The 27951-nt window shown below is 42.5% G+C and overlaps 1 protein-coding gene across 1 annotated transcript in view; it reads right to left on the bottom strand.

The window, feature by feature from the left end:
- Positions 1–24376, bottom strand: part of LOC143117366 (protein NLRC3-like) — a 30785-nt gene extending 6409 nt beyond the window's left edge. Inside the window, exons 1-2 of the mRNA XM_076279058.1 lie at positions 24372–24376; positions 22669–24195 (exon numbers count right to left, since the gene is read on the bottom strand). Coding sequence (XP_076135173.1) covers positions 22669–24195; positions 24372–24376 — 1532 coding nt within the window. The remainder of the gene's footprint in view (positions 1–22668; positions 24196–24371) is intronic.
- Between the last annotated feature and the right edge of the window lie 3575 nt (positions 24377–27951).

Raw genomic sequence — 27951 nt, 5'->3', positions numbered from 1 at the left:
TCCACCACTCTGGTTCATCCAAAACAAACCAGAAAAGGGCCTTAGGGCTGTATTTTGGGCCACCAGCGCATGGCGTAATACTCGTTATTCACCAGCGGGACGTTGAATTCGGTATTTTGCACGTTTATTTTTTAAGCATTGCGCCCAGGGGTGTGGCAATTAACAACCTAGGGAGGGCCCTGGCGCATTGTCTAAAAATCGCTATCATACACCACCTAAACCTGGTCAGAAGTCAATGGTGAGTTGTTCATATGCTATTTTAAGAGCGCATGTCAACAGTCATATTGGCAGGTGCACGCACCATCCTTCTATCATTCATGAACGCACACCAGCGCACGTCCATGCAAAGCATTACAAATTGCACGATTACAATGGGAAACATAATTAGAATAAAGATATTACGAAATACTGTACATCTCATGATGAGTAGTTATTCACCATCATTTGCAAATTGGTAATGACGGTTAAAAGTGATTAGGGGAGAGGCGAGAGACACGTATGGAGCACAGCTGAAGACGCACTGTCACGAGATATAAGCAACTCCTCTGCAGGATAAATGTTGTTTTATTCAGTCATTTGAGCAACATTAGGGTAAGTGTTGCTTTTTCCAGCCAATGTTTTCGATGGTAACCCATTGTCAGTCAATAGTGAAAGTAACTGCATATAACTGTCTTGTCGTTGACTGACTCCTTGGTGAAGTTAGTTTCACTTTGCCAATGAGTTCAAATAATAGACGAGTGCAAATGTGTGAAGGCTATGCTAGGTTTTAGTAAAGCATGGTTTAAGAATGACTATTCCATACGGTCTCACAAGCAGCCTCCTCAAATGCGCCGTTGAATGCCAAAATACCGATGCATTTATTTGACATATTGCGCGTTGCGCCGTTAAAGGGAATGACAGATGTCATTCTCATTGGTTTAAAATGATGTTACGCCCCAAACACACCCATATGACTGATTAAAAGACCTAGGAACACCTTGTTACGCCATGTGCTCCACTTTTGAGAATGAAACCCCTCCCAATGTGAACTGGACATCCTACTAAATTTGAATAGACTTTTGACGAGTGACGATGCACTTTAGAATGTCATGATAGGGCCCTTAAAGTGCTAAAAACAGGAATTTTCCTTTAAAAGAAAATATCAATCATCATCAACAATGACAAGCCAGCCAAGCCAATGACAATGGAACCTACTTGTTTTCTCTCCCTCTCGTGCGTGCTTAGATGCGTTCTCAATTAAATGCAGTAGGCTAGCATAAGTTCAAGTTTGATCTTCATGGAGAGGTCTCGAAAAGTATCATCTTTATGTAATATGCTGTTGGTGCATTTTAACATTAAACGTTCTCTAACAAGAGTACAAATCAGTTTGCCGTGAAGCTACTATTTATTGGCTAAATGTTGGTCCTTCCTCTGTCTCTTGGTGCCCTACACACAGTGCGTAACGCGTGTGGGGGTAGTGGCAGCACTGAACTGTGCTCTGGCCGATTGTCTCCGCTATTTTTATTTTTTATTTTTTTTTAGTCGCGGAGGGAAAGCGTCTCTGGGGTGACTGGTCCACGATCAGGACATTTAGTTTTTGATTCGAGACATGTCAAGTCATCACAAGTCAAAGAGGCAAAGTCCGAGTCAAGTCTCAAGTGAATAGTATTCAAGTCCAAGTCGAGTCGCATGTCATGCAGAATTTTCAAGTCAAGTCTGAAGTCATTAAAATCATGACTCGAGTCTGACTCGAGTCCAAGTCATGTAACTCGAGTCCACATGTCTGGTACTAGTGATGAGAATCAGCCAACCACTCAAGTCTCAAACAAACTACATGGCCAGTTGAATGTTAATTCTCTAAAAGGCAGGTAGTTCAAGAATGTGCTAAGAAATCATTCTGTTTTTGATTCTGTACTTAAATTGGGGCTCAATGCTCTACAAGTTGACGACTGTTACCAACACAGACCCATCTATGTACTTTCCAACACAGTACACATCCAACTCTTCACCCAGGTCCCTTATAAATGCACCTCTTTACTTTCCTACACAGTACACATCCAACTCTTCACCCAGGTCACTTATAAATGCATCTCTTTCCTACAACTCTTCACCCAGGTCACTTATAAATGCATCTCTTTACTTTCCTACACAGTACACATCCAACTCTTCACCCAGGTAACTTATAAATGCATCTCTTTCCTACACAGTACACATCCAACTCTTCACCCAGGTCACTTATAAATGCATCTCTTTACTTTCCTACACGGTACACATCCAACTCTTCACCCAGGTCACTTATAAATGCATCTCTTTACTTTCCTACACAGTACACATCCAACTCTTCACCCAGGTCACTTATAAATTCATCTCTTTCCTACACAGTACACATCCAACTCTTCACCCAGGTCACTTATAAATGCATCTCTTTCCTACACAGTACACATCCAACTCTTCACCCAGGTCACTTATAAATGCATCTCTTTACTTTCCTACACAGTACACATCCAACTCTTCACCCAGGTCACTTATAAATGCATCTCTTTCCTACACAGTACACATCCAACTCTTCACCCAGGTCACTTATAAATGCATCTCTTTACTTTCCTACACAGTACACATCCAACTCTTCACCCAGGTCACTTATAAATGCATCTCTTTACTACACAGTACACATCCAACTCTTCACCCAGGTCACTTATAAATGCATCTCTTTACTTTCCTACACAGTACACATCCAACTCTTCACCCAGGTCACTTATAAATGCATCTCTTTCCTACACAGTACACATCCAACTCTTCACCCAGGTCACTTATAAATGCATCTCTTTACTTTCCTACACGGTACACATCCAACTCTTCACCCAGGTCACTTATAAATGCATCTCTTTACTTTCCTACACAGTACACATCCAACTCTTCACCCAGGTCACTTATAAATGCATCTCTTTCCTACACAGTACACATCCAACTCTTCACCCAGGTCACTTATAAATGCATCTCTTTCCTACACAGTACACATCCAACTCTTCACCCAGGTCACTTATAAATGCATCTCTTTACTTTCCTACACAGTACACATCCAACTCTTCACCCAGGTCACTTATAAATGCATCTCTTTACTTTCCTACACAGTACACATCCAACTCTTCACCCAGGTCACTTATAAATGCATCTCTTTCCTACACAGTACACATCCAACTCTTCACCCAGGTCACTTATAAATGCATCTCTTTACTTTCCTACACAGTACACATCCAACTCTTCACCCAGGTCACTTATAAATGCATCTCTTTACTTTCCTACACAGTACACATCCAACTCTTCACCCAGGTCACTTATAAATGCATCTCTTTCCTACACAGTACACATCCAACTCTTCACCCAGGTCACTTATAAATGCATCTCTTTACTTTCCTACACAGTACACATCCAACTCTTCACCCAGGTCACTTATAAATGCATCTCTTTACTACACAGTACACATCCAACTCTTCACCCAGGTCACTTATAAATGCATCTCTTTACTTTCCTACACAGTACACATCCAACTCTTCACCCAGGTCACTTATAAATGCATCTCTTTCCTACACAGTACACATCCAACTCTTCACCCAGGTCACTTATAAATGCATCTCTTTCCTACACAGTACACATCCAACTCTTCACCCAGGTCACTTATAAATGCATCTCTTTACTTTCCTACACAGTACACATCCAACTCTTCACCCAGGTCACTTATAAATGCATCTCTTTACTTTCCTACACAGTACACATCCAACTCTTCACCCAGGTCACTTATAAATGCATCTCTTTCCTACACAGTACACATCCAACTCTTCACCCAGGTCACTTATAAATGCATCTCTTTCCTACACAGTACACATCCAACTCTTCACCCAGGTCACTTATAAATGCATCTCTTTACTTTCCTACACAGTACACATCCAACTCTTCACCCAGGTCACTTATAAATGCATCTCTTTACTTTCCTACACAGTACACATCCAACTCTTCACCCAGGTCACTTATAAATGCATCTCTTTCCTACACAGTACACATCCAACTCTTCACCCAGGTCACTTATAAATGCATCTCTTTATTTTCCTACACAGTACACATCCAACTCTTCACCCAGGTCACTTATAAATGCATCTCTTTCCTACACAGTACACATCCAACTCTTCACCCAGGTCACTTATAAATGCATCTCTTTACTTTCCTACACAGTACACATCCAACTCTTCACCCAGGTCACTTATAAATGCATCTCTTTCCTACACAGTACACATCCAACTCTTCACCCAGGTCACTTATAAATGCATCTCTTTACTTTCCTACACAGTACACATCCAACTCTTCACCCAGGTCACTTATAAATGCATCTCTTTCCTACACAGTACACATCCAACTCTTCACCCAGGTCACTTATAAATGCATCTCTTTACTTTCCTACACAGTACACATCCAACTCTTCACCCAGGTCACTTATAAATGCATCTCTTTACTTTCCTACACAGTACACATCCAACTCTTCACCCAGGTCACTTATAAATGCATCTCTTTCCTACACAGTACACATCCAACTCTTAACCCAGGTCACTTATAAATGCATCTCTTTACTTTCCTACACAGTACACATCCAACTCTTCACCCAGGTCACTTATAAATGCATCTCTTTACTTTCCTACACAGTACACATCCAACTCTTCACCCAGGTCACTTATAAATGCATCTCTTTACTTTCCTACACAGTACACATCCAACTCTTCACCCAGGTCACTTATAAATGCATCTCTTTCCTACACAGTACACATCCAACTCTTCACCCAGGTCACTTATAAATGCATCTCTTTACTTTCCTACACAGTACACATCCAACTCTTCACCCAGGTCACTTATAAATGCATCTCTTTCCTACACAGTACACATCCAACTCTTCACCCAGGTCACTTATAAATGCATCTCTTTACTTTCCTACACAGTACACATCCAACTCTTCACCCAGGTCACTTATAAATGCATCTCTTTCCTACACAGTACACATCCAACTCTTCACCCAGGTCACTTATAAATGCATCTCTTTCCTACACAGTACACATCCAACTCTTCACCCAGGTCACTTATAAATGCATCTCTTTACTACACAGTACACATCCAACTCTTCACCCAGGTCACTTATAAATGCATCTCTTTACTTTCCTACACAGTACACATCCAACTCTTCACCCAGGTCACTTATAAATGCATCTCTTTCCTACACAGTACACATCCAACTCTTAACCCAGGTCACTTATAAATGCATCTCTTTACTTTCCTACACAGTACACATCCAACTCTTCACCCAGGTCACTTATAAATGCATCTCTTTACTTTCCTACACAGTACACATCCAACTCTTCACCCAGGTCACTTATAAATGCATCTCTTTACTTTCCTACACAGTACACATCCAACTCATAAATGCATCTCTTTCCTACACAGTACACATCCAACTCTTCACCCAGGTCACTTATAAATGCATCTCTTTACTTTCCTACACAGTACACATCCAACTCTTCACCCAGGTCACTTATAAATGCATCTCTTTACTACACAGTACACATCCAACTCTTCACCCAGGTCACTTATAAATGCATCTCTTTCCTACACAGTACACATCCAACTCTTCACCCAGGTCACTTATAAATGCATCTCTTTACTTTCCTACACAGTACACATTCAACTCTTCACCCAGGTCACTTATAAATGCATCTCTTTACTTTCCTACACAGTACACATCCAACTCTTCACCCAGGTCACTTATAAATGCATCTCTTTCCTACACAGTACACATCCAACTCTTCACCCAGGTCACTTATAAATGCATCTCTTTACTTTCCTACACAGTACACATCCAACTCTTCACCCAGGTCACTTATAAATGCATCTCTTTCCTACACAGTACACATCCAACTCTTCACCCAGGTCACTTATAAATGCATCTCTTTACTTTCCTACACAGTACACATCCAACTCTTCACCCAGGTCACTTATAAATGCATCTCTTTCCTACACAGTACACATCCAACTCTTCACCCAGGTCACTTATAAATGCATCTCTTTACTTTCCTACACAGTACACATCCAACTCTTCACCCAGGTCACTTATAAATGCATCTCTTTCCTACACAGTACACATCCAACTCTTCACCCAGGTCACTTATAAATGCATCTCTTTCCTACACAGTACACATCCAACTCTTCACCCAGGTCACTTATAAATGCATCTCTTTACTACACAGTACACATCCAACTCTTCACCCAGGTCACTTATAAATGCATCTCTTTACTTTCCTACACAGTACACATCCAACTCTTCACCCAGGTCACTTATAAATGCATCTCTTTCCTACACAGTACACATCCAACTCTTAACCCAGGTCACTTATAAATGCATCTCTTTACTTTCCTACACAGTACACATCCAACTCTTCACCCAGGTCACTTATAAATGCATCTCTTTACTTTCCTACACAGTACACATCCAACTCTTCACCCAGGTCACTTATAAATGCATCTCTTTACTTTCCTACACAGTACACATCCAACTCATAAATGCATCTCTTTCCTACACAGTACACATCCAACTCTTCACCCAGGTCACTTATAAATGCATCTCTTTACTTTCCTACACAGTACACATCCAACTCTTCACCCAGGTCACTTATAAATGCATCTCTTTACTACACAGTACACATCCAACTCTTCACCCAGGTCACTTATAAATGCATCTCTTTCCTACACAGTACACATCCAACTCTTCACCCAGGTCACTTATAAATGCATCTCTTTACTTTCCTACACAGTACACATTCAACTCTTCACCCAGGTCACTTATAAATGCATCTCTTTACTTTCCTACACAGTACACATCCAACTCTTCACCCAGGTCACTTATAAATGCATCTCTTTCCTACACAGTACACATCCAACTCTTCACCCAGGTCACTTATAAATGCATCTCTTTACTTTCCTACACAGTACACATCCAACTCTTCACCCAGGTCACTTATAAATGCATCTCTTTCCTACACAGTACACATCCAACTCTTCACCCAGGTCACTTATAAATGCATCTCTTTACTTTCCTACACAGTAAACATCCAACTCTTCACCCAGGTCACTTATAAATGCATCTCTTTCCTACACAGTACACATCCAACTCTTCACCCAGGTCACTTATAAATAGACTTGTAGTCAAGACCGCCTAAACCGAGACCAAGACACTACCAAGACCAGAGGGTATCAAGACCGAGACCAAGACGAGACCAAGGCCAAGACAGACTGAGTCAAGACCAAGACCAAGTCGAGACGAGACCGAGACCAAGACCGAGACCAAAAAAAAACAAAAAAAAAACAGCTAGCGAGCTAGTGTTACCAAAGTCCTTTTAGGCATGTCCCTCCACTCGGCGGCCATATTGCAACGCTTTTTAGGTACTCATCGGGCATCCTATTCAGCAGAAATGCGCGTGCGCAAGGTTTCACCACACCAACCGTGCTCCAGTGTCGAGTTCACAATACATGATTGGCACAATGTCTGCACAACACAGCACATAATTGGCTCAAAGTAGTCAACTCACACCACATGATTCGCTCAATGTATACACATGTCGACATTTTGCCGAGGAAGGGGTGGGATATGTGTAGACAACGGCCATATTGGCGTTGCAAACTAGCCCCATGCATTTCTATGGAGGATTTTTTGAGTGCTGTGTCTCCACATTAGAAAGTCTCTGGTGTTACACCATAACTTGCATCAATTGAATAAGAGCAGCATACTGGGGCAGGGTTCTCAAGTTTTGAGCTCAGCTTGGAGTGAGATTGGGGGGGGGGGGGGGGGGGGGGGGGGGGGGGTGCACTCACTCACTAATTATAAAAAAAAAATTGGAAAGAAGCATTAACCCTTTGAGACCTTGAATTTGTCATTGTAATCTATACATCCTATATCTTGTTTTTGTCTGGGAAAGTATAATGCATAGCCTATGTCTCTTATGTCAGCCTTATCAAGGGAAACCATTTGTTTTTTTATGTCACCAGGAAGCATGTCAGTAGAAATAACTTTTCATATTTAGGTGGGATAGATTGGAATCTTGAAATATAATAATCGTGACGCTGGGATATTCTATGGCTCACCAATTTACGAGATGTAGGCCTATATGTACTGAGTGAGACAAATATTTTATTTATTAGGCTAATTGATTTATTCACTTGAGTAGCCTATATTGTCACTGAATCATTAGACTAAGCATGTGCATGCCGAAACCGAGGACAGCAAGTTCATTATACATTATGGTGGTTGGCAGGTCATTGTCTGCAGCAGTCCTGTATGTTTAGAAATAAATGTAGGCCTATGTGTAGCATACTCGCTCAAATTGATAACACTCGTTAATATATTGAAGAGGTTCATTAGGCTTACTGTGTTACTAACTCTTACTGTTTCTCTGTACAAGCCAATAAGGTAAAATTGTGTACCTGACAAGTTTCGGCTACCTTGCCTCTGTAGCCTTCATCAGAGGTGTCACGTGATGTTGGTGTTGTCAGGTACACAATTTTACCTTATTGGCTTGTACAGAGAAACAGTAAGAGTTAGTAACACTCGTTAATAATAAGCTAATTTTCATTCATTGTTGACATGGTCCTTGGAGGATCAGATAGGTGTCCCGGGACCTGATGAACACGGCGCTAAAAAGCACAAACGAGTGCGAAAGTTGCAGCCGTGACGACAGGGAAAGTGCAGGCAGCCACGAGAGTGATTGGTCGTGTAAAATGAACGTTGCTGATGTCTGGCTTACACAAAGCTATAACGACACAATCATTAGGTTTTCTTAATGACCGACAGTTTAGTTTAGTTTATAGATAAGAAATAATTTTGCCATAAAGTAGGCTAGGCCAAATGTTCGTGAAAAGGCTTGATTTACACCTGTAAAGTACCATAAGTAGGCTGGTTTACCAAATGACAGACAGTTGAATTTCTGAATAAAAAAAATGTTGGTGCAGTTTTGAAATCTTAAACGTGTAACCCCACACAAGCATAACGTGGTTGTAGGGAGGGGATGTGCTATTTTGGAATTTTACACAACGAATAGCCTACTATTTTTTGATTGGATGTCGGTGGCTATTTCTTTTTTTGATTTTGCTGGTGAGTGGTGCGCTAGTTCTGAACCTTGCGAGAAATCCTCTCGTATCCCTGCGCCTCCTCTAATAATTATGCAGATGCCTTGACATCCCTAATATTTCTGCGTGAGAAATGCAAGGTGTGGTGTGTGAGCGTGTGAACTTGTTGAATTGCGTGTGTCTCACGCCCATTGCGTGAGACTTGAGAACCCTGCTGGGGTAAGAGGTTCAGTCCCAGTTTAAATTGAATTTAAGAAGGTATTATTTCAACTACAGACAGAACAATGCAGAGACAGAGCATGTCATGAATGTGTGTGACTGTGAGCTCACTCACTGTAAATGTTTTCGTAGACTAGGTGAGATAAACTATGTAGGCTATAGCAATTGCATGACAATGATGATAGAGAGAGACTTTGCAAAACTTGCATTTTGCAGAATGCTTCTTTCTTGCCCCTGGACTGCAAATTTCTTTATGTTCCGTGAATGCAAATTTAATGATGGCGGAATTCACTGACATTATTATTACTAGGTCTGACTGAGACTGACAGCTACGACGTAAACCTAACGTTTCGCGCTGGCTACACTTGCGTCTTTAGATTGGATGAGCGCCAGTTTCTTAATCACAACAAAATACATGTATGTCATTGATTGGATGCATTTGAAAGGTTGCATTTGAAGGGCGTGAAAGGCGAAATAATTTAATGTTGCATTATTGAATGTTATGTTTTGTATCATGGACATATTTGTTGCAAATCTCCCGACCACTATGTCGACCCGAGACCGCAAGACCAAGACAATGAGACCAAGACAAGACCGAGGGATCCGAGACCAAGACAAGACCAAGACCAAAGACGGTCGAGACTGTGACAAGACCGAGACCATGTAAAAGTGGTCTCGAGACCGGTCTCGAGACCAAGACCGGTCTCGAGACATCCAACTCTACTTATAAATGCATCTCTTTACTTTCCTACACAGTACACATCCAACTCTTCACCCAGGTCACTTATAAATGCATCTCTTTCCTACACAGTACACATCCAACTCTTCACCCAGGTCACTTATAAATGCATTTCTTTACTTTCCTACACAGTACACATCCAACTCTTCACCCAGGTCACTTATAAATGCATCTCTTTACTTTCCTACACAGTACACATCCAACTCTTCACCCAGGTCACTTATAAATGCATCTCTTTCCTACACAGTACACATCCAACTCTTCACCCAGGTCACTTATAAATGCATCTCTTTACTTTCCTACACAGTACACATCCAACTCTTCACCCAGGTCACTTATAAATGCATCTCTTTCCTACACAGTACACATCCAACTCTTCACCCAGGTCACTTATAAATGCATCTCTTTACTTTCCTACACAGTACACATCCAACTCTTCACCCAGGTCACTTATAAATGCATCTCTTTCCTACACAGTACACATCCAACTCTTCACCCAGGTCACTTATAAATGCATCTCTTTACTTTCCTACACAGTACACATCCAACTCTTCACCCAGGTCACTTATAAATGCATCTCTTTACTTTCCTACACAGTACACATCCAACTCTTCACCCAGGTCACTTATAAATGCATCTCTTTCTACACAGTACACATCCAACTCTTCACCCAGGTCACTTATAAATGCATCTCTTTCCTACACAGTACACATCCAACTCTTCACCCAGGTCACTTATAAATGCATCTCTTTACTTTCCTACACAGTACACATCCAACTCTTCACCCAGGTCACTTATAAATGCATCTCTTTCCTACACAGTACACATCCAACTCTTCACCCAGGTCACTTATAAATGCATCTCTTTCCTACACAGTACACATCCAACTCTTCACCCAGGTCACTTATAAATGCATCTCTTTACTTTCCTACACAGTACACATCCAACTCTTCACCCAGGTCACTTATAAATGCATCTCTTTACTACACAGTACACATCCAACTCTTCACCCAGGTCACTTATAAATGCATCTCTTTACTTTCCTACACAGTACACATCCAACTCTTCACCCAGGTCACTTATAAATGCATCTCTTTCCTACACAGTACACATCCAACTCTTCACCCAGGTCACTTATAAATGCATCTCTTTACTTTCCTACACAGTACACATCCAACTCTTCACCCAGGTCACTTATAAATGCATCTCTTTACTTTCCTACACAGTACACATCCAACTCTTCACCCAGGTCACTTATAAATGTTAGCAGCTGCTGAATCACCTCTGTCTCCCTAAACATTAGTTAGTTCTGTGTATCTTTCCCTACGTTGTCAGATTCATACACACTCTCCCTCACACACATGCTCTACCACAACTAAACCTTCTTCCACACACAAATAAATACACCCCCCACACACATACCCACACACTCTACCTAACCCAGTCTCTCCAACACACACTCATCCCTCACTTTTTACACTGCTTACTGACGGCAGTTACTAGATGGCATAAAACCAAGTCGGAAACTCTCACAAAGCTCGTGTTTTGTTTAAAGTTATCAACTCTGTTTTAAATGCACCACAGACTGTTGGAGTTGAGGCCTCCCCGGCTGTGTGTGAAAACGTTCTTCCAGCCAGAGCGCTTATTTCACCACCTGCCATTGACCCTTCAGTGTCCCTCAGGCTTGCCAGTTGATAATGTCCTCCCCGACTTCTTAAGGAGGTTTTTCAGACTGTTACTGCAGTTATTAATAGCAGTCTGACCTCTGGAGTGGTTCCAGGTAATTTTAAACATGTCGTTGTGCAACTGTTGTTAAAAAAACCTGGGCTGGATTCTACTGTTTTGGCAAACTTCAGGCCGATATTCAAATTGCCATTTCTGTCTAAAATCTTAGAAAAGATTGTGTATTCCCAGCTCATGGACTTTTTAAATGAGCAAAATATTATTGAGATCTTCCAATCTAGCTTTAAAACATTGCACAGCACAGAATCAGCGCTTTTAAGAGTTTTTAATGACATCTTTTTAGCTACTGACTCACTGCGTTGTCCTTGTACTGCTTGATCTGACTGTTGCTTTTGATACAGTGGACCATGAAATTGCCCGTTTGGAGCAGTGGGTGGGTATCAGAGGCACAGCTCTGGAATGGTTCAGGTCCTACCTGTCATATCGAACCTTCTGTGTTAGTGTTGGTGACTCTGTGTCCTCCACTGTCCTCCTCTCATATGGGGTACCACAAGGCTCTGTGCTTGGCCCTCTTTTATTTTCTCTCTATATTCTCCCCCTTGGTTCAATTCTCAGGAAACACGGCATTTCTTTTTATTGCTATGCGGATGACAAACAGATTTATGTCGCTCTTAAAAAGTCAGATGCTTACAGTATTAAGCCATTGCTTGAGTGCCTACATGACATTAACCCATTAGGCGCCAGAGGTTTTTTTCCGAAACAATCAATTTTGACATCTTCATTTCAAAAGGCTATATCTTAAAAGTGATTAGAGATAGAGACTTTCTGTAAATTAGAGAAATATTAAGGATGACCCAAAGTTTATGTAGAGATTAAATGTTTATATCTAATTTGCATAGTATGACATCATATGGTGGCGGCCATCCTGGATTATAGAATTTTCATGAAAAGTCGCATGTTTGAATGATAAAATGCACCACTTCTTTCCCCCCAAAATGTCCCTCACCTTCTGTATGCTATATTGCACAATACTGAATGCTCAGGTAAATAGTAAGTAGTGAACAAACTGTGTAAATCATTACTAATAAATGGCAGAAACAAACCAAATGCATGTAGCGGTAGACTGGCCTTTTGCTGTAGAGATTTTCCATTTACTACATACAGTAGGCACTCTGATTCCATGTATGGGTCACATATATATTATTCAGATGACACACAAACACAAGTAGACAAGACCTGTTTCGTTCAAAAGCTCATTTGCCACGGCAAGGCACAGATCAGGAGTGAGATGACGAGACAAGAAAAGAGACAATGTTAGTATTTGTTTTCTTTTTGTTGTTTTTGTTGATGTTTTTTTGTTTTTTTTCTTAGCTGACAAAGACACACACATCACAAGGACATGAACACACAAAAAGGAACACAGTGTATGTCCTAAATGATCAGGGAAATAGATAGCAAATCAACAGTGTAAATCATTACTAATAAATGGCTGACATTTTTTTTTTATGTAACAGGCCTTTTGCTGTAGAGATAATGACTCCCTATCCCTATCCATACAGGGCCGGCATTCCCATCATCTTGTGATAGACTATGCATGACCTAATGGCTCTCCTGCCCCGTGTCACCACCTCCACCATGCGAGCAGCATGGCCAGATCTGCCTCGCGCGCGCCGAGTGGAGAGAATTTGCGCAGCTCGGACTAGGCCTACTGCCATTCTCATTGCGACTCCCCACACTGCCTCTACGTTCCCCCCTAACTGTCCTATGATCACTTCGACCTCGTCTAACATACCCAGTGGCATTAGAAAAAGGCTCCACCACGTTACTGTCGCCGCGATTGTGGAGAGGCACACGTTCAGAAGACAGAAGCTAGCGCTATGGACATTAGGCTACCTCCAGCCTCGTTCGCCACACCACTAACACCCTGCTAACTTCCCGATGAACACTCCGAACCCGTGAAACATTATTCCCACCAGTGACATTGGGCAAACGATTCAACGTTTGTGCTTGGTGTAAGCTAAACTATGGAGTAAACTCTCACTTTGTCCAGCTGCATCATTGCAAGGCAGGGACGCATCTGAAGCCTCACTAAACAAATCACCGTCATTTTCTGAAGGCAGATATTCCCCTTCAGAATCAGGGTCCGCGAATAGAAGATCCAACACTTCATTTCAGGTAAACTTTTTTGATGCCATTAGACGATAATCTAATGCAAATACTCGCTGACGTTGACAATATCGCTCTGACAAAGTGGCTCACACGCACACTAGCTCCGGTATTGCACGCACTGATTCAATGCGCTGTAGCTCAAAAGTTTTGTTTAAAGCATGACCTTTTTCGGACTCGGGGATGACGTATGACATGTCTGCCATTTAGTGGAGTGGAGGTTGAACGAAATATGACACCCTATTTGACTAAATCGGCCGTTTTATTCAGTACCTCATCTTGTCGAGTAAACTCGACAGTGGCGCCTAGAGGGTTAAAGCCTGGATGTCTCTTAACTTTTTAAATTTTAATGAAAAAAAGACTGAAGTCATGGTCTTTGGTGGTACTTCTGTGACCCCCCTGGTTGATCTGGGTTTGTTAGCACAGTACCACAAGCCAATCATGACAAATTTGGGGGTAAAAGTGGACTCTGACCTTAAATTTGACAGCCAGATTAAATCTGTGGTAAAATCAAGCTTTTTCCAGTTCAGGCAGCTGGCAAAAATTAAACCAGTCCTTCAAAAACAGCACTTTGAAACAGCAATCCACGCCTTTGTGACAACCCGGCTGGATTACTGCAATGCACTTTATATGGGGGTTAGCGGGTCCTCCGTTGCTCGTCTGCAACTGGTACAAAATGCTGCTGCCCGTCTTTTAACTAGCACACGAAAGTTTGAGCACATTTCACCTATTTTAGCTTCGCTCCACTGGTTGCCTGTCCATTTTAGAATTCATTTTAAAACTCTTTTATTTGCTTTGCTTGCTCCTTGCATGGCCTTTCCCCACCTTACCTTTCTGAGCTGCTCCACCCATACACTTCCAGCCGCTCTCTCAGGTCAGCTGACCAGCTGCTCCTGACAGAGCCCAGAGCCAGGCTAAAATCTAGAGGGGAACAAGCTTTTGCCGTTGCAGCTCCAAAACTATGGAACAATCTGCCCTTTCACAGACAGGCCCCTTCACTGTGATTTGGGGCAGCCGTGGCCCACTGGTTAGCACTCTGGACTTGTAACCGGAGGGTTGCCGGTTCGAGCCCCGACCAGTGGGCCGCAGCTGAAGTGCCCTTGAGCAAGGCACCTAACCCCTCACTGCTCCCCGAGCGCCGCTGTTGAAGCAGGCAGCTCACTGTGCCGGGATTAGTGTGTGCTTCACCTCACTGTGTGTTCACTGTGTGCTGAGTGTGTTTCACTAATTCACCGATTGGGTTAAATGCAGAGACCAAATTTCCCTCATGGGATCAAAAAAGTATATATACTATACTATACTGTCTCTTTTTAAGTCCCATCTTAAAACTCACCTCTTTTCTCTGGCTTTTAACCCCAGGTAGTGTGTTGATGTGTTATGTGGGCAGGTAGTGTGTTGATGTGTTATGTGGGCAGGTAGTGTGTTGATGTGTTATGTGGGCAGGTAGTGTGTTGATGTGTTATGTGGGCAGGTAGTGTGTTGAGGTGTTATGTGGGCAGGTAGTGTGTTGAGGTGTTATGTGGGCAGGTAGTGTGTTGAGGTGTTATGTGGGCAGGTAGTGTGTTGATGTGTTATGTGGGCAGGTAGTGTGTTGATGTGTTATGTGGGCAGGTAGTGTGTAGATGTGTTATGTGGGCAGGTAGTGTGTTGATGTGTTATGTGGGCAGGTAGTGTGTTGATGTGTTATGTGGGCTTATATATATATTATATTTATATTTATATTTTATTTTATTTTATTTATTGGATTTCAGTGGTTTATTTTAGTTTTTATCTCTTTTTACTTTTATTTTTTACATTTATTTTAGTTAGTTTTTATTTTATTTATTTTAGTTTGTTTAAACTGTGCTATATAAATAAAGTGGATTGGATTGGATTACTGGCATTCCAGACACACACCTCAGGAAGTACAGCTTATATTTACACACACACACACTCTCACACACACACACTCCCACACCATAGTTGCCAAGTCCGCTTATAATACGCGACTTTGGGCTTGTTTTTACAGAAAGTCACTTGGAAAAATGTGGAGTCGCGGGTTGCGGTTTTTTGGGCTTGCTTTTGAAAACGTGGTTGCTTAAAAATAAAAATAATACGCGACTCGGTTTTTTTACATTTCAATTGACTGGAACATTAATTCCAGGCATAGTTTGTTTGTGAGGTTTTCGAAGCTGTTTGCTTGGTCCTCTCCCTGACTTCCAGATTGCACATAGGCCTACAACGCACGAACTGATGGGTCGGGAGAGGACGACGCATGTTTCGTCTGAGCCTGTGTGAGCGAATCCAGTGAGACAATGCAGCCTGTAGACTATATCCCTCATTCACCTAAGATTTTGCCTATATGGCCAGAGACTTTCTAATGTGGAGACACAGCACTCAAAAAATACTCCATAGAAATGCATGGGGCTAGTTTGTCACGCCAATATGGCCGTTGTCTACACATATCCCACCCCTTCCTCGGCAAAACGTCGACATGTGAATACATTGAGCCAATCATATGGTGTGTTGTGAAGACATCGTGCCAATCATGTGTTGTGATCTCGCCGCTGGAGCAAGATTGGTGTCGTGAAGCCTTGCGCACGCGCATTTCTGCCGAAATGGATGCCCGACGAGTGCCCAAAAAGCGTTGTCAAATGGCCGCCGAGTGGAGGGACTTGCCTAAAAGGACTTTGATATGGCCTATGCTATCAGGGTAGACTGTGATGTGTGTGATAATCAGAGGCGATTTTCGAGACGTTTCATCATCGTGTTGTGCTTCACTGCCAATGATGTCCTTAACTCTGCAATAACTTTGCTTAAACGACTCCAATTTAGTTTGTATGAAATTTCTATCATACTCATCATGAGCGCAGAGTTAATAGAAAATTTGTTTCTGGATGTTTTATTTTTTATTGGTAAAACGCTTCATAGGTTAAATTAACAGCTATTCCAATTTGCGCATAGGCCTATCCTAATCAATCGCCCATATACCATAGCCTAAAATTTTCATTTGAACAACCTGTTGGACTGTCTAACCTATTTATTTCCATGCATGGTCGTTTGCCTACATCGTGACATTAAGCGACAGTAAGGCGAATTCAAAGAATTATGGACTGACGTGCTGTCAAAGGGGCTGCCCATGCAATTGGCTGTAAATTGCGCACAGCCGGTCAGTCTAAGAATGGCAGCGCGGGCTAATAAGAGTTCTTATAACACATATATGTAGGCACATCCTTGTTCTGCTCTGCGTGGACTGGAGTTGTTCTCCATCCCGGCAAAAGACGTCATAGTATTCCGACTTTTCCAGGTAAACGAGCTGTCTTGAAATGACATTCTGAAATGCCGGTCGGGCCAAACCTTTGCGCGCATCAACCATGCCAAACGAGCGCCAGCGCTGATGGAACTTTTCTAGCATGATATTTGAGGGTGCCATTTGCAGACTCTTACTTTGCTCAAATTAAGTCACAATAATCAATTTAAGGGTAGGTCTAAGTCAGAACAAGGGTCAGGACAATGCGAGAAAACAGGCGAGACCTGAGAACTCCGTGTTTCACCAGCCTTTCTTGCGCAAAGCTGAATGAAAATTTGCGTAGGCCTAGGCCTATATACTTCCCTTGTAACAGTTTGCACATCTAAAACTATTATTCTTTTTCCAGACTATCGCTACAGCTGTCCAAGGCTTTTGCGGCGTTTTGCATTGCTTCACGCTGTTCCCTTGTTGGTTTGGAATTTGGTCACCTGTCTGATCAATGAGTTCAGGTCTATGGCTGTTTTCATCATCAGTGTGAACGGAATTATTTTCACAAATGCAGGAGTAGAAAATACCTGTCTTCAATGTAGGTTATACCCTGAATACTCAGCAGATCCTATGGCCATACAGTAAATCCTCAAATTATGGCCGAGATTATATTCTATAGCCGGGCCTCTGATAATAGCCAGGGGCATCGTTTATTCGAACAAATAAAGGCCAGGGTAATAATTGCCATGTGGGCTAGGCCTATTGGTCCACTTTTTTATTGTTGATTTTTTTTTTATTGTTACGGTTTGATTCATATTCGTAATAAACCACACAGGAAGGAATACACACCTCTCTCTCACACACACACGTGTGCGAATGTGTAGCCTATGTTGTTTGCAATGAGTTTAATTTGCAATGAGTTTAATTTAGCCTAATTTTTGGGGGGCAAATGTTTTAATACAATGTGAAATAAATGATAGTTGTGGCTTTGGAAAGTAATTGCTTCACTCATTATACAAATAGGCGCTGTTAAGGCTGTGACAGGTTAAAGCAGCATTGGGCTTCTTTTGGGCTTCTTTTTGAGGTGAGAGTTGCTTATTTGTCTCGCGAGAGTTGGCAACACTGTCCCACACACACACACACACACATTGACCCCTTCCCCCCAATTGTCATTTTGGTCCCCCCTGCTTGTTCCTACTCCAATGCATCACAATATAACAATGTAGTTGAAATTCTCATTATGGAGGAATTCATCCCATCCCATAGACAATACCAAATGACCCTACATTCTAGCAACGATTGGACATGCTATGCAATACCACATGGCCCTACATTCTAGCAACGATTGGACATGCTATGCAATACCACATGGCCCTACATTCTAGCAACGATTGGACATGCTATGCAATACCACATGGCCCTACATCCTAGCAACGAGTGGACATGCTATGCAATACCACATGGCCCTACATCCTAGCAACGAGTGGACATGCTATGCAATACCACATGGCCCTACATCCTAGCAACGATTGGACATGCTATGCAATACCACATGGCCCTACATCCTAGCAACGAGTGGACATGCTATGCAATACCACATGGCCCTACATCCTAGCAACGATTGGACATGCTATGCAATACCACATGGCCCTACATCCTAGCAACGATTGGACATGCTATGCAATACCACATGGCCCTACATTCTAGCAACGATTGGACATGCTATGCAATACCACATGGCCCTACACCAGGGGACATGCTATGCAATACCACATGGCCCTACACCAGGGGACATGCTATGCAATACCACATGGCCCTACATCCTAGCAACGAGTGGACATGCTATGCAATACCACATGGCCCTACATCCTAGCAACGATTGGACATGCTATGCAATACCACATGGCCCTACACCAGGGGACATGCTATGCAATACCACATGGCCCTACATTCTAGCAACGATTGGACATGCTATGCAATACCACATGGCCCTACATCCTAGCAACGAGGGGACATGCTATGCAATACCACATGGCCCTACATCCTAGCAACGAGTGGACATGCTATGCAATACCACATGGCCCTACATCCTAGCAACGAGTGGACATGCTATGCAATACCACATGGCCCTACATCCTAGCAACGAGTGGACATGCTATGCAATACCACATGGCCCTACATCCTAGCAACGAGTGGACATGCTATGCAATACCACATGGCCCTACATCCTAGCAACGAGTGGACATGCTATGCAATACCACATGGCCCTACATCCTAGCAACGAGTGGACATGCTATGCAATACCACATGGGGACATGCTATGCAATACCACATGGCCCTACACCAGGGGACATGCTATGCTTCCTCTGTCAGAGGCCTCAAGTAGTATGTGCACTACACAAATAGTTAAATCATTTCTCACTTCAGTGCTGCGGATCATCTCGTACAGATCTTGTAATGTGCAGTAGCCTATAAGGGTAAATCGCGCTGATTTGAAGTTACCTATAATAACTACCAGTGAGCCGCAGTCTCCGCGCTTCAGCTTCACTTCACTACAAGGCATATGAAGTGCGTCCAAATTCACCCATTCTTCTCTGTTGAACTCCTTGAGAAGTAGGCTACTCATCACACATGTGTCACATGAAAGAGCCTTTTCTCAGCTTTTAAACGGTGCTAGCTAGCCACTATTTGCTGTGATAAACAGTTCGTGAGAAAAATAACTTCAAGCGATTTAACAATTATTCTCTGCGCACATCTCCACATCCATTCGTCTTGGTGGAATCTCGTAGGCCTACACTCTTCACGCAACACATGACAAACCATATATCAGAATAAACAGACCTTACCAAACACAAAGGTGTAATGCATTTCCGTGTATAGTTAGCTGTCCCAGAGTAATCCGGTTTTGAAATAAATTGAAGCAAAATTCAACATGGTCTTTCGGCTTTAAGCATTTCTTAAAACTGAGCTGTGCTTACATCGCCTAGATATCTGTAAATATCAGAATCAGAGAATATACAGGCAGCTCACGGTTAAGAGTTTGTCAATGTAGCCTTAATGATTTCTTTTTTTTTTTTTTGTGATTATGATTTTTTATTTTCAATCAATAAACACAAAATGGTAAGCATGCATGTATTTAAGTTTCTTAAAACTCAGCTGTTCGCAGGTTCGAATCCGGCTGTGTGCAGGGCCGAGCCGTGCAATTCAACCCAACGCACGAAGACCAGAGGACCAGGCTACGCAGACTGGGCTTGCGACGAAGACCAGACTCAGCACACAGCCGGATTCGAACCTGTGAACAGCTGCCCCTCGGAGCGGAAGTCGAGTGTGTTGACAACTGAGCTAAAATCCCCTGGGGTGCTCGCGAAAAAAAAACCCCACCAAGATGTGGCAGCTAATCATAGACGGCAGTTCAGGGTTTGTGCCCTTATATTTTGTGAAACGTAGCGAGATATAGGCACTATTAATCCAAAACTTTGGTTTGCTAACCAAAGAATACTGCTGAGCTTGTGTAAGCTACAATTTAGTTTGACCAGACCTAACTAGTAAACAACGTCTAAACGTCTCTCTTTAGCACCCCCGCTGGGTTGCTTGGCTAGTTTGCACCTCAGAAACGTGTCTGTTGGAACGTTTGGCTGGGTTTGCAAAAACGTTCCCAGGGGAACGTTTCCCTAATGAGACCAGGTTGGCTATTACTCTGCCTATTGCCGGTATATGCTATTCATGGAAGCTGTTCTAATTCTCAAAGGATGAATGCCTGTTAAATAAAACGTGCAATATGCTGACTGTCTTTCCTGTCATTATCCTACAGTTAGGTTCATGATTGATTCATAAACAGTCAGCACTGTCGGTGCATCTAAAGGAGGATGTGTGTTGCTGCTGCAGGCGGAGACGCACCCCAAACGCGTTTTAATTGTTGGTAACGCACGAGTACTCTAACGCATTACTTTTATTTATAGGTAACGTAGTAACGTAACGGATTACTTTTAATTGATAGTAACGTAGTAACGTAACTAACTACTTTCAAAAGTAACGATACCCAACACTGGCAATACCACATACACTCTAGCAACGAGTGGACATGCTATGCTGCAATACCACATGACCCTACATTCTAGCAACGAGTGGACATGCTATGCTGCAATACCACATGACCCTACACTCTAGCAACGAGTGGACATGCTATGCTGCAATACCACATGACCCTACATTCTAGCAACGAGTGGACATGCTATGCTGCAATACCACATGACCCTACATTCTAGCAACGAGTGGACATGCTATGCTGCAATACCACATGACCCTACACTCTAGGGGGGGGGGGGGGGGGGTTATAGGCCTACTATTTAAATTATGAATTATTATATTATATTAAAATAAACATCATCTAACTTTTAAAATGCATTTAATTTAATTCCATTAAAAACATTTATTTGCTTATGTGCGCTGTTTTTATGCCGCCTGCTGCATCTCCTGTCGTCTCTCATGAAACAGGCGACTTGCCTAGCAACTTGCCGTAACTAATGTATACAAATATTATTCTTTTGGATGACGTGTAAATGATTAGCTGAACATTGCTATATGCTAGTTATCGATGCAAAATGTCATTGTCAAAAGCCTTGAAAAGAAAAATTGATTCAGAATGCAGGACCTACAAAGAAGAATGGAAGCAGAGGTATGTGTTGAGCCTGCCTGCATTTATTAATGCCAAGCCTATTAATTTAACGAAACATAGGCTATTTTTGACCTTGCCCACTGGAAGAGGGAGACAGGACACTTTTTTTTTTTTTTTTTTGCACAAGATTACGCGCACTCGCGTGCCAATACCGTTCCAACCTGTGCGTCATGGATAACTGCAAGGATGTTCCACCTGTTGTTTTGTCACTTTAGTAGGACTATCATCTAGACCTCAATAAATGTTTTGAAATTGATGGGATTGCTGTAGCCCTTTTTTTCTTTTTAAAAACATAGGGTTAAAAAAAAAAATCATTCAACAGCAAATTAACGTCATCTCGCGGGCCAGATAGAATAGATGGCGGGCCAAAATTGGCCCGCGGGCCACTATTTGCCGACCCCTGCCCTACACTCTAGCAACGAGTGGACATGCTATGCTGCAATACCACATGGACCTAAACTCTAGCAACGAGTGGACATGCTATGCAATACCAAATGACCCTACACTCTAGCAACGAGTGGACATGCTATGCTGCAATACCAAATGACCCTACATTCTAGCAACGAGTGGACATGCTATGCAGTTTTCTGTTAGTTAGCTCCAGGTGTCTTTCCCTACATCTTAGCAGGGCCTTTACCGAGCCACCATCACCACCCCACTACTATCACACACACACACACACACACATACACACACACACTGTGTTACACCTTAGCAGGGCCTTTACTCAGCCTGGGAGAAACACACTATTTGAATCTCCACTCCACACCACTACTACCACACACGCACACACACACACACACACACACACACACACGTGCACACAGTGTTACTTACTCAGCTGATGTGCATGTTGTGATCACTGGCAGCACCTTCTGAAGAACTTCATCTGGACTGAGGAGTTCAGTCTGGTCTTCCTCTGGTGTCTTTATGTACTTCTGCAGGTCAAACTCAGCCAGCTGCTCCTCTGACATCTTAAACTCAAATGTCTTAGTCTCCCACTGTCCTGGTAAGAGCATCTCTACATGCAGATCTACTGAACTCTTTTTGTGTTCCACTACAGCATGGTGATTCAGCTCATTCAGACAGTAGAACAGGTTGATCCTTCTGTCTGAGCTACTCTGATCTCTGATCTTCTGTGTGACATACTGGACTGTTTGCTCTGAGCTATTTGATTGGCTACTGCTCTGTGGTAGTAGGTGCTTTAAGAGATTCTGATTGGACTCCAGTGAGAGGCCCAGAAGGAAGCGGAGGAAAAGGTCCAGGTGTCCATTCTTACTCTGTAAGGCCAGGTCCACTGCAGTCTTGTGTAGGTCATGAAGTGTTGCAGCTCTGAACAGAGCAGAGAGCTGAGAGCTTTGCTGTTGGTCAGGCATGTTTCTCTGTCTGTTGCTGAAGCAGAGGAACACATACAGAGCTGCAAGAAACTCCTGGATGCTCAGATGCACAAAGCTGAACACCTTCCCCTGGTACAGCGCAGCCTCCTCTCTGAAGATCTGAGTACACACTCCTGAGTACACTGATGCTTCTGTGACGTCAATGCCACACTCTCTCAGGTCTTCCTCATAGAAGATCAGATTGCCTTTCTCCAGCTGTTGGAAAGCCAGTTTCCCCAGTTTGAAAATCACCTCTTCATCTGTCTCTTTTCTCTCTGGGAACTTGACATGTTTCATGCCTGTCTGAATGACCAGGAAGTGAGTGTACATTTGAGTCAGAGTCCTTGGCATTTCTACTTTGTCTGAATCTTTTGATGTTTTCTCTACAACGGTGGCTGAAATCCAGCAAAAGACTGGAATGTGGCACATGATGAAGAGGCTCCTGGATGACTTCAGGTGTGTGATGGTTCTGCTGGCCAGGTTCTTATCCCTGATTCTCTTGCTGAAGTACTCATCTTTCTGTGGGTCATTGAATCCCCTTATTTCTGTCACCTGGGCTACACACTCAGGAGGGATCTGATTGGCTGCTGCTGGTCGGGTGGTGATCCAGAGGAGAGCAGAAGGAAGCAGATTCCCCTCGATGAGATTTGTCAGCAGCACGTCCACTGAGGCTGGCTCTGTCACATCACAACACTTCGGGTTGGAGTGGAAATCTAGAGGAAGTCGACACTCATCCAGACCATCAAAGATGAACATGACTCTGTGCTCTGAACTGGAGAAGACTCTGGGATCTTTGATTTCTGGGAAAAAGTGCTGAATAAGATCCACCAGACTGAGTTTCTTCTCCTTCATCAGGTTCAGCTCCCGGAAAGGAAGAGGAAATATGAAGCGGACATCCTGATTGGCTGTTTCTTCAGCCCAGTCCAGAATGAACTTCTGCACAGAGACTGTTTTTCCAATGCCAGCCACTCCCTTTGTCAGCACTGTTCTGAGGGGTTCGTATTGTCTGGGCTCAAAGACTGTGCCCTTCGTTTTTGCCTCATCTTCCAGGAAGCGTTCTTTTCTGCATCTTTCCTCTTCCAGGAAGTGTATAAAGACGTCACTGCATTTGATTGGTGTGTCTTGTGCTACTTCTCTCCAGGATGCCCTCTCTATCTGTCTGACCTCATGTTCATCATTGACCTCTCCTCTTCCCCCCTCGGTGATGTAGAGGTCTGTGTAGATCTCATGGAGGAGTCTGGTGTCTCCCTGCTGTGCGATTCCCTCAATCAGACACTTAAATTTCTTCTGAAGGTGGGATCTGTGGATCTGCTGATATCTGTGTGTGAAAAGAAGATTAAAGACCATTTAAACAAACACACACACACACACACAAGAAACACACATGCATACACACACACATAAGATTAAAGACCATTCAAAAACACACATGCACACACACACATGTACTGTACTACCATGAGCCAGTGTGCCATACACGTACACAGACACACACACCTCACCTGATAGCTCCATGGCAGGTGTGTTGTTCCTCAGAGAGGCTGGTGTTAGAGGCAGCACCCCCCTCCTCAGGAGCAGATCTTACTCTAGAGAACAAGCAGAGAACAACCTCCATCACCACATGAACTCATTACATTAACCACACACTGATAGCAATAAAATGTATGGTTAAAATGGATAATAATTTAACTTCAAGACTACTTTTAGTTAGCCATGTAACCCATCTTGGTTTTAAACAAAGACACTATCCCCTCCCCCAATGGAATGCTAATGTGCTGGTTCAAGGCCTATCACTTACACAAGACAAAGGATGCTACCTTGATATAATGTATCCATGTATCATGAAATGTAAATGTATTCATGTCTGGTATCATTCTGATAGTCTCAGTACCAGGATTGTAATGATTTGATTGTGAGAATATTTGGAACATTCTATAAGTGATATTTCTGATATATATGATATCTCTCCTCATGCTATTCTGACAAGAATTCATAGGTGTGAAGTGGGTGTGAGTAGGTGTGTCTGATACCAACTGTAGAACCAATCAAGTGGGCTTGTTCTTGGCGCCATTTTGTTCTTTGTTTAAAACATTTAAAAGTAACTAAACTGAAATGAGATCAGATTTTGGATTGTCAGACTAAGGATGTAGAGCGGAAGAGAGTAGTTGGCTCTAGGCCAACCTAGGCCTTTTAGGCCTGGGCTAGGCCTACATAGACCTTTTTTTTTGTACCCTCTTTGCCTGTAATAGAATAAACTTGATTCCTGAGTTCGCCAGTCTAAGATTAATTTTAAGTAATTATTCACCTACAATTACTTTCATGGAGGTTCCACCGAGATAATATACTTTTGTCGCTGATTCTAAGATGCCGCAGTTTTTTTTTTTTTTTTCTTTTTCTCATCGCTTTGGTGTCAGCTCCCAGGTAAGGACGCTTTTTATCTGCATTTCTTCTTTGGTGATGAACGAAGGTGGATCTGTAAACCCGGGCGGTTCCTGCTAACCACAGTTTGGAACGGGCGTTAAGATATCGGAAAAGGCATTCTGAGTGAGTAGACATTTTGGCAAAACCGTAACTTAATAGTGGACACAAAATTGTGCTTCCCCGATTTTGGCAATATTTTGGCAAAACCGTAATTTAATAGTGGACATAAATTTGTGCTTCCCCGATTTTGGCAAAACGTCGCACAAGACGAATTAATCCATATTTTGTAAATGGCCCTATTTGTGCTGGATTACAATAGCTTCTATGAAGCCCAATCCAGAAGAGAGCCTCTTTATTGGATATAAAGAGTAAATAGATTCGCGAGTGTGCTAGGCAACTCAATATTAATCACTGTGGTATAGTGAGCGATCTATTTTCCGCGGTTTTAGGGACGTCAGGTCCTAAGAAGCTACGTAGCTTATGCCCCTCTTTGTTTACAGAACATTTTTATTCCTTCATTACCAAAACAGAATATTAGACAGAACTTGGCGCTGCTGTTTTTTGTTTTTATCACCAAGAGCGTATGAGCGGCTAGAATCCAAAGTGTTAAGCTAACACTAGTCTTGTTTTGTTTTTGAGTAGATGTGGTGTTTTGTTTTAGGCTACATCTACACTCAGATGATGAATCCAGGATTCATGTCGTAATCTTTTTCAAGTGTGCAAACAACATAAGCTCAAACAGCATAGGCTCAAGAGAGCATGGTTAGGCCTCTTTTAAGTACGCCTGAGCTAACTAGCTGCCGCTAGGGGCGTCTAGATGTCTTTGTGAGCTAATATGAGCTAACTGAAAAGGCTTGACTAAACTTCTTTTGTTCTTTTAAGCAGGAAATTCTTCCTGCAGCCCGTTTAAAGTTGTCCTCCAGCTCCATGGAGCTGTGTGTGTCTGTGTGTCCAGTATGAATGAATGCGCGTGTGGGCCGGCCCTGTGTGTGTGAAATTTGTTTATTTCGTTATATGTGTTTGTTTCCATTTTTTGTTTCAAGTCCTTCTTTGTTTTCTTGGGTCAAAAGTTTTCACACCTTTTGCTATCTTATCTCACTGCCTTTGTTCCTAGCATCACTGTATTCTATAACCAACCCCCCAGCTTCTCCCCCATGGACACAAAAGGAACTTCACTGGGGAGATATGAACCTAAGAGGAGTGATAATGGGAAACCATTGTTGATTTCAGCCATTTTCTTTCTTTCATTTAATTTATCTTTTAAGGGACACATTTTGGGGTTTAACATGTTAAGACATATTTTTTTTATTTTTGCTTGTATGCCAATGGGAAATGTTTGCTACATGTTTACGCCTTGTTTGATGTGGGCAAATGTTCAATTGAATTCATACCCACAACTTGAGTTTCTTTATGTTTGAAATTACTTTTTATTTGTTTTTAGTGGTGTATTTTCTTTTCTTCATTCATATTGGGATCACAATCTGTTATAGTTAAGAAACTATAAAAAGGGGGAGATAGATGGTATTGACTTGAAATACCATCTAAGTTTACTGGTTTTATTGCTCAAATGGTCATTTTTTAAATGTCTACTGTTTTGTTTTACTGACCCTCACTTCTAATGCACAATCTCTTTAAAAGACATGCAGGGGTACCCTACCCACGTGAGTCTGTGGATTATTTTTCTTTTAAACATCTAAACTTAACCAAAGTTTATTTATTTTCTTTATATTGGCCTTTTGCCAATAGATGCAAATGTGTAGTCTCTGTTTGGAGATAAATAGCCCTGCTATGTTAGAAGACCCATGCTGTAGGTGTGACTGTCTCCAATTGAGAAACTGAATACATTAGCATACTGTTGTTGACTTGTGAATCTGCATTCACGAGACACTGTTTGACTCTGTTTACACTCATGCTAATGTCTCTCAAAGTTGTTGTGAATCCACTCTCAAGAATCTCTTTCATGCCAGAAGGGACAAAGGGAGGTGTGACATGCCTTTGTCTTCGACTACCACTAAGCAAACATATCAGAAGATCCTTTCAAGATGGCGAATGGCTCCACCAACCAGGCTCAGCTACCACGCCAGAGCAGCAGCCGTGGAGACCAGGCCATGCCACTGGACGAGATTGATGGACCAGACAACTCTGCCCTGGGCTCAGGTACAGCCAGCAGCAGCGGTGGGGGCCAGGCCAGTCATGAGACGAGACTGGACGAGACTCAGGAACCACAGGTCCAACGGAACCTGTGGCAGAAGCAACTGCCATGACTCTGGAAGCAACAAAACTGGACTGACTGAAAGCAACGAAAGGGGGTGCCGAAAGCAGC

Source organism: Alosa pseudoharengus, unplaced genomic scaffold, assembly GCF_046254945.1.
Source record: "Alosa pseudoharengus isolate Yale_2024_CS ecotype anadromous, Long Island Sound unplaced genomic scaffold, YU_APseudo_1.1 YU_APseudo_1.1_scf_1, whole genome shotgun sequence".
Classification (NCBI taxonomy): domain Eukaryota; kingdom Metazoa; phylum Chordata; class Actinopteri; order Clupeiformes; family Clupeidae; genus Alosa; species Alosa pseudoharengus.
This window is presented reverse-complemented; position numbering and strand designations above follow the sequence as displayed.